At 37.2% G+C, this 8818-nt stretch overlaps 1 protein-coding gene across 1 annotated transcript in view; it reads right to left on the bottom strand.

Moving 5' to 3' along the window:
• Positions 1 to 596: 596 nt before the first annotated feature.
• LOC104539755 (E3 ubiquitin-protein ligase CBL-B-like) overlaps positions 597 to 8818 on the bottom strand; it is a gene marked incomplete at its 5' end in the record, with an annotated part of 33025 nt that continues 24803 nt past the window's right edge. Inside the window, 2 exons of the mRNA XM_010183357.1 lie at positions 597 to 1289; positions 7314 to 7433. Coding sequence (XP_010181659.1) covers positions 1027 to 1289; positions 7314 to 7433 — 383 coding nt within the window. The remainder of the gene's footprint in view (positions 1290 to 7313; positions 7434 to 8818) is intronic.

Raw genomic sequence — 8818 nt, 5'->3', positions numbered from 1 at the left:
GCCACAATGAACCACAGGATAATCACTCAAACAAAAAATTAACTGCATTCTCTACTTCACAGAAACTAGAACTGGAATTTACCTGAATACCATTAATTTGATTCAAAAAGATTCCTTCTAGTCTGGCACGACTCAGTTTACATAGGTCATAGAAAACTGGTGCCACTAGTGTGTAATCAAAACACAGTATTATCACCTGCATTTGGCTTTTCTGAACATTTGCATTCAAATACTCAAATTTGAAAGAGCTTTTACATGTCAGAACTCAGTATCACTGCAGTGTGAAGTGTTTTATTTATTGGTTGGGATTTTTTTGTGGAAACTGTATATAAAAGACCTTGAGGACTACAAGTCATGGAATTCCTGTTAAACAGAAAGCTGCCCGACGTTACTGTCAAAATACCTTTAAAAAGGCAGTTCATAGACAGAATAATGCATTTTACATTCAGATATTTCCTCCCTCAAAAGCAAAGGAATCTCAGAAGAGAAAAAAAATCAGTAGTGAAGGCCACATACTTTTTGCATTTGATGAGCTGAAATGCAAAAAAACATTTAAAGCATCTTGTAAGAGAAAAAACAAACAAACATCAAACTTGTGGAAAGTGATGATTTAGTTGATGGACTGGTCAGCATGGAAACTATTGGGAATGCTACAGCAGAACTGACCATAAGTACAAGGGAATACAAACAGGAACATAATACAAGCATCATCTAGAAAACTGTAACTTGCCAACTTGTAAACAAGAAAAAGCATTTCACAGATTAAAAGTTCTAGGGAAGTAAACTTCTTTAAATTATTTTGTCAGTTCAACCCTGATTTAAAAAAGTATGGCTAGCAAAAATACATAAGCCTCAGCATATTTATAAGTCTTGATCAGAGCAGCCATGAGCCTTTGATAAACGGCTGGAAACAAACACCCTTCTAATAAGGATGAAAGAAAAATATTCCATTCTCTTCTTTCTCTCATTCCCCAATCCACACGTGTATATGCAGAATTCACATGCTCCAAGAATATCTTGACACTGCTATAGATTGAGACGTGGGGAGACCGGTGGAGGAAAACAGACAAACTCTCTTAAAATACTACGGGCCACGTCAACATTATTCTGGGCAATTTCAAGTGCCCTCTTGACTTCTTCAAAGGAATAGCCCTCTCCCATAAGTTTTGCAATTTTTGCATCCACATTTTCTGTGGAACTGTCAGAGCTGTATGCTTTCCTGTGATGTATTTCTGGAGCAGTCCTCCGAGGAAGTGGTTTAGGGGGCCTGGCTGGTGCTTGTGAACCATCTGTTTCAAACAAAGGAGATAGAAACCATTAGAAATTGGCTTAAAAGAATGTAGGTCAAGCTTCATGAAACAGTGTAAAAAATAAAATTCTAAAGGAACGTGAACAGATACTTTAATTCAATGATAGAACCGATTTTTAAATTTGAACACAAGCTGAATCCTTCAAGAACATTGAAAATGAAAATAACGTAGTGAAGAACTTACTATGATAGGAACAAGCAAGTTACAATCTGAATTATCCAAAGTTGGAAAAAAAAGTAAGTATGATGAAACAGCAAAGATGGTGAAAATAGCCAGTCAAAATTTTGAAGGCTCTCCACTTTCAACCCACAGTTTGAGAACTTTTTCTTAGTCTGTTTTAAACAAACAAAAACCTCAACCAACGAATTTGATCACAACTGTATTCAGGTCCTTAAGTTGTGCAGAATAGGAATTCAGCCAGATATGTCAAAGGGAGAAAAAGAATTCATTTATTGGTACATCTTGCAGATTCTGTTCAGTCAATTGCAGTTCATTTCATGCACAGAAGCTATGCATAAATACAGAAATAACTGATTTCTCAAAAAAACCCTCCAGTCCAGTTATTTTCAGTGGAGAGAACAGATCATGAACCTTCCTCTCCAGTCCCCCTTTGGAAATATCTCCTTTCTCCTTCTCCGGTATGGAAAGGTTACCTTCACAGTTAATGCTGGTGCTAAGAACCATGATGCACTGATGGAAAAAAAGCTAATCTTCAAACTTGCTAATCTTCTCAGAGTCAAGAGTTTGGTGCTCAAGTAAACTTGGTACTTTACTGAAACCTCTTTATCCTCACTGATTCTACAATAAGAAGCTTAAATACAAGCAGGCATAGAGCAGAAAACACTTTCAAGAGCAAAGTATGCAGAAAAAAAACCATTGGAAAAGTGTCCTAAAAAGTTCCATTATTAGTAACTTTGACAGATAAATTAGAGGAAATTCTGGCTGTGATAGTTCCTGTTTACTTACACTGCCAGCAATGGCATTTTAAAGTGCTAAGTACTTCAGAGGCAGTTTTTTAGTGATTTAGTTGTATTTCTAGTATTGTTGTTACAATATGTTACCTCATCGTAACACTGGATAGAGAGAACTGTAATTCAACTGAGTGCATTAAACACTTCAGATGAATGAAAATAGTTCACATTAGGGAACGTCTAACCAAGGTGTATATTCCTCTCAATGTAGTTTCCATACATTCAGATGAGTGTTGCGGTAAATTTTAATTCCATTTCTTCATTCAGAGAAGACAAGTGAATAGGACTGTTAGGAAGATGGTGATAGTCATAACAAATGGATGAGAGCAATTTGATTAAAAATTTACAGTAAAAGGCTAAGATAAATTTTGTTCTTATTTGTCTGTCTTCCTTGCAAATAGTGATGACACAACCTATGGATAGTAAGTGCTATTTGATATTTGTTACATTTTTTTCTCTCTGAAGGTGAAAAGAATATGAATGCTTAACATTTTAGTAAACGCATCTGAAGCAGATTCAAACCTGCTATGAACGTGTAGAATATCCAGGAAACACTGGTTTGAGAAACTAACTAAGCTCAGGAAATGTGGTTAATAACCAGAAGCCAAATGAGAAACAAGTTCAAATTTTTCATATCACTTATTTTTGAAAACCCAAAACTGTAACAGAAGAATATTCTTTGCATTTAAAATAATGGTTTAATGGCTTGAGAGCAGACCTGAGGAGAAGGACTTGGGGCTGTTGGTTGATAAGAAGCTCAACATGAGTCGGCAATATGTGCTTACAGCCCAGAAAGCCAACCACATCCTAGGCTGCATGAAAAGAAGTGTGGCCAGCAGGGCAAGGGAGGAGATTCTGCCCATCTACTCTGCTCTCATGAAACCCCACGACTGTACTGCATCCAGTTCTGGAGTCCCAAACACAAAAAGGATATTGAACTGCTAGACCAGGTCCAGAGGACATCCATGAAGATGATCAGAGAGCTGGAGCACCTCCCCTATGAAGACCGACTGAGAGAGTTGAGGCTGTTCAGCTTGGAGAAGAGAAGGCTCCAGGGGGACCTTATTGCATCCTTCCAGTTCCTGAAGAGGTCCCACAGAAAAGCTGGGGAGGGACTTTTTACAAGGGCACGTAGTGACAGAACAAGGAGGAATGGCTTTAAACTGGAAGAGGATGCATTTAGACTAGATATGAGGAAGAAATTCTTTACTGTGAGGGTGGTGAGACACTGGCACAGGTTGCCCAGGGAAGCTGTGGATGCCCCCTCCCTGGAAGTGTTCAAGGCCAGGTTGGACAGGGCTTTGAGCAACCTGGTCTGGTGGGAGGTGTCCCTGCCCATGGCAGGGGGTTGGACTGGATGATCTTTAAGGTCCCTTCCAACTCAGATCATTCTATGATTCTATGGCTCTATGATAACACATTAAAAACTATGAGTTTTCTTTCACAAACACTTAAAACTGTTTTAATATACACATTTCATTCTGGACTTCATTTCCATAGAGGATGAAACAAAATTAATTTGCCAACTTTACATTTTCCCCTTGGCTTGAAGTACAAAAGAAATTTCTTATGCATAGACCAGATCCTTCTGTGTGTGTATTACATGAGTTATTTTTTGCTCTATCCAGTCTAATACAGGCTTAAAACTGAAGCTATTTCTTGTATAAAACCTTCACTTTGCTGAAGCTTCCAAACAAACTTTAAGCAATCACATAATTTAGAAAAGTCATTTTTAATTCTGTCAGCAGATCTGCAGCATAGGCATTTTATTCTCACTACAGTGACATCTCTCTATAGCACAGATACTTTAAGATCTTCAGCCCTCTCTCTCTCACTCAATTCCCATTATTTTTTTTAAGCGCTGACATCTCTTTCAGTATCTTCATGTCCACATAAAATTTTAGCTGAAGCTGAGCATCACATTGGATCCTGAGCTTAAAGATACTAAGCCTAAGCTGTATGTCCATCTGGACACTGAGATAGAGGTATTTAAGCAGGACTTTTGTTCCCAACCTCCCATCCTCTCTGATGTTTCAGCCACCGTGGATGCCTAAGTAAAAATTCAAATAGACTCTCCAACTGTGTAATTCAATTAACAGTTTCTACATCAAGGAACTGCCTCCATCACTCACATTTCTGTAATGTAGCACTAGATTTAACCCTTAGGTAATGGCCTAGTATAAAGGCAGAGACAGGCTCATTTAATAAGTGTTTTAAAAGCACAGAAAAACTTGTGAGGAAAGAGCTCTGAGGCATAGTGGGAGAAGGGCATTTGCAATTATGCCAACTGTCTATTCCTCTCTGCCACGAAATGCCTCCCTTCTTTCTTCCCTTACTGCTTCTCCTGTATGCTCCATGGTCTTTTGCTGGCAGACTGAGAAGCATCAGAGAACCAGGTGACGAAGGCTTGTTGTGCAAGGCCCTCTGCAGAGCAGTGCCAAGCAGCTACATCTAACAGGGGTACAGGAACAAAGCATACCCAGGGGACCTCTGCATTCAGGAACTGACAGAGCAGGGAGAAGGTGAGAAAGGAGTAACTGCATGTACTGGTCCATCAAGCTCTTTGGTACGTCTTCATATTTTGCATCACTGCAGCAGATGAGTCCCCTGAGCGTTAATTGAATTTCAACCTGAAATAGTATGTGACACCCTCTTTCAAACACTTCTATGTAAAGGAATTTAAATTTGCATACAAAAGCTTTAGTAAGGCCAGGTGAGTGAACAGGCAGCAGAAAAGTATACTTAACTAGCCACCTGAATCCATTTCTTAAAGAATAGCTAAATTCAGTAAAATACAGCAGACATCTATATCAGAGGCCTAATTTTCTTCATCCTTTTCCGTGTATCATTGACTGTGCTTAGGTAAAATATGCTAACTACTAGCAAAATCTCTTTCTTTTGCTTTTATTGTAATAATTTTAAAAAGTTGTATTTTAGAAGCTTGAAAAACTATGCCTTTGGGATAGGTAAGTGCATAGTTGAGAACTATTTAAGTGTTCAATTCTAAATATGTTGCTGAATTAGAATAAATTTCTCATTACATGTTAACGATTCAGTTAAACATCATGACAGCAATCTTAAAAACAGTCAAAGTGAAGCACAGAAGTTAAAAAAGGACTCCTCATGCTACTCCGGGGAGACAGTGGCTAGATTATAATTAGATTTTAGAGTGAACTGCATTTCTTTTCCAGCTAGTTCAAAGAATCACCACGCGAAAGGGCTGAAATAAAGATTCATTTCCTAAGTGAACTAATTAATTCAGAACAAATGCAAAACCAAAAAGTTCTAAATAGAGTTACATCTCTACATTATCTTTTTAAATCTAGATGAAGGTGAACCAGTTCATCCTGAAGCTCATCAGTTCTGTTCTGTGGAATTACTGCCACTGTAAAAAAACCTTTCCAATTAAGAGTACAACACGATCTATCACATAGTTTTCATTTAATTGAGATGAAACTGAGTATCGTGCTGTACATCAGGCTGATTTAGAATGATATTTATAGCAAAGGTCGACACATGTGGGTGTTTTAGAAGATGGCTGTGGGATACATACAGATAGAAAAATATTTATTAAGTGACATTAGAAAGATCCAAGATCTTAAGTAGCAAACATCTTGCAGTAATTTCGGAAAATTGAAGTTTTGCTCTACCACAGGTCTGCAAGAATTGCAGGAAAACTCAAGAGTTTTCTAAACTACCTTTTAAAGGTAGTTATATCACTGTCATAATTTATACTATAAAATAATTTTAAATGCTGTAAATAAATTAGGTTATTGTTGTAAGACAAATAGATCCTTCACAGTGTCATATATAAAACATACATTATAAAATATCTTTTTTTTTTCTAACAACAGGTTAAAAAAAGAGAAACACTGTTACATTAATAGAGGTATCCTCCCAAAAGTGGTACTATTTGCCAAAGGCATAGCAATAATTCTCAAATGTGCTATTCATTAAAAAAAAATCTGTAGGACTTTTCAGGCTTAATGAATTTCCCCTGTACTTTAAGTTGGAAAAATATACTCTTTCATTCCTATACCATAGCAGAGATGAACTACATATTCCTAAGAAGGAGAGATATAATTACAATTTAGAAAATGTATCATTTTTCCATTGATGATCATTAAAACCGAAAGACTACAGATATAAGTCCTTTTATTTCTTCATGCATTAGAAAAGAGTTTTCATGCACAATTCACTCTTATCTGTAGAACAAATAATGGTTCAAAGCACCATCTGGCTTCTTCTTTGTGTGGTCTCCCCACACAGAAAAAGGATGGAGATCGGACAAACCTTCCCCTTCCCCATATACCATGCCCATCTAAAGAAAAAAAATTGTCTATCAACTGTTAAAGTACATTGAAATACAAGTAACACTTTATTTCATAGTTTATATTATACACTTATTTTAATTAATTTGAGTAGCTTTCCTTTAAATATTGTTTGTGTTGAGTGAAAACCATATGCAAAACTTACATGACAGAGGAATGGTTTCTACTGGGCCTGTTAAATGGAAGTCTGATTTTTAATTTGTTTTGGTTCTTGTTTCTTTATTTAAAAAAAAAAATTTCTTAGCACTTCAGACAAACACATTAGCAAAAAGAACAGAAAACAATACTTCAGAATGAAGCTACTTTTTGAGGGTTCTTTTCAGAAGCAATGAAACAATGATGAAAGTGAGATGCATGTGGTCCCTGCAGGACTTCTTATCTCTTGTGAGCTTTAAAGGTGGCAGAAAAATCTATGCCTTTCTCAAAAAATAAGGAACACTAGGACTGACATAAGCATTTAGTTTGGTAGCTGGTGAAACTGATGCCATAATATCTACACTTACAGACAACAGGTAGTCACTTCTGCTTTTATTGCTGAACTTTAATCTCTGTTATCCTTTGATGACTTCATAATTTCGTAGAGCAATATTGCCACTGCCATTTGATGCCCAGAATGACAAAAAACCTTACTGGACTTTATGAATGAAAATTATTTGCTTCATTAAGTTGTGATTTTCTACAAGAACAGTTTTCTACCTTACCTGAAGAGGGAGGAAGTTGATCATAGTCTTGAGATGTCCTATTTGTTTTGATGTTTTCTGCAGCTACTCTACGAGCAGGTGGCAAAGGAACATGACCAGTTATTGGGTCAAAATGGGGATCTGCAATAACAGAACAAAAAAGATGCCTTAGAATAATCAGAATTATTATTTGGGCAAGGGCTGATGCATAGAACTTAGGCTTAATAAAGCCTCCCTTCAGATAAAGGAGCCATGAATCCAAGCAGAGGTGTTCCCCCACATGCATATATACATACAAATTCAACACCTAGAGTAGACACGTAACTATGTCTTGTAGTAACAAAAATAAGAGCACAGCTCAAAGGTGGTCAACCCTGCACTGACCATGGCCTTTCTGTTTACATCCATGAGGTATCTTTCAATTACCCAACCGTGACACTGCTGGAACTGTGGCTGGCAAAGGATAGAAGAGGTTGCACAGCCTGAAACAGCACAATTAAAAATACCCCAGTTATTCAGTTCTGTTAGAGTATGGTAACACTTCTATGCTCTGCAGTTCACAAAGACTGCAGGGCAGATTTCCTATTCATACCCTGCTACATGTAAATATTACAGGGACTGGTAAAGGCTGTGACTAGGCTTTTCAATTGTCTCTGCTGATTACAGAACAGAATTTGAAAAAACTTAGAGAAATGCAATCAGGGCAGATTGTGTTCTCCTTATTTTATTTTTTCTAATGAGGGTGCAGCTGAGCAAGTGTTAACATCATCTTGGACCTGGCTTCTGCTCTGGACTCATAAGAGTGTTTGTATCCAAGTGCAAGTTTTTGCTGTTGCTGGTGATGAGATTATTTTTCTAATCTGATAGGCCCTGATGGATAGCTGAGAAATCACCCCCCAAGACTTGTACAGAAAGCAATCATCAAAATCTCATCATAAATCATTTACAGCAGTTTATTTGACAAGATGCAAAGTGAGTAATACGGCTTTAGAAATACCATATGAATAAAAAAGACCAGTCCACACAAACACATATGCCTAAGTAGATGTATACATTTATAAGGTTAATGAAAACTGATGCTGTAAGATTGCGGTCACTGTGCAGATATGAAGAACAATACATTGCCGTAGATACATTTTCAAGATTTTTAATTAAGAGCCATTAAATGTTTTTTAACAGTATCAGTGATGTTTCTTAGATTATTAGGAAATAGCAGTAATTTAAAACTCTGCATGTTTCTGGGTACTCCACACAGATCAGCAGAGCCTGTGTCCATCTGTGTGTGAGGGCTTTTATTTTTCCTCTCTATCCCCATTAGAACTGAATGATGCAGCATGTTTCTGCATCAGATCATACAACTGAGGTGTCCATTCAGACTGGACTGAATAATAGAAACTTTCCATAAGAGGACACTCTGGTTCAACCTAAACTAGCTCACTTTATTTCCCAGCTAGTGTCATTCATAAAGGTCAGCCAAACGCCCAACAACCTGTCATGCTATTACAGAGTTGCACATGACTGCTTGT

The sequence above is a fragment of the Mesitornis unicolor genome, unplaced genomic scaffold (assembly GCF_000695765.1).
Source record: "Mesitornis unicolor isolate BGI_N332 unplaced genomic scaffold, ASM69576v1 scaffold26214, whole genome shotgun sequence".
NCBI lineage: Eukaryota > Metazoa > Chordata > Aves > Mesitornithiformes > Mesitornithidae > Mesitornis > Mesitornis unicolor.
Note: the sequence above shows the minus strand (reverse complement) of the source record. Positions and strands in the feature narration are given on the sequence as shown.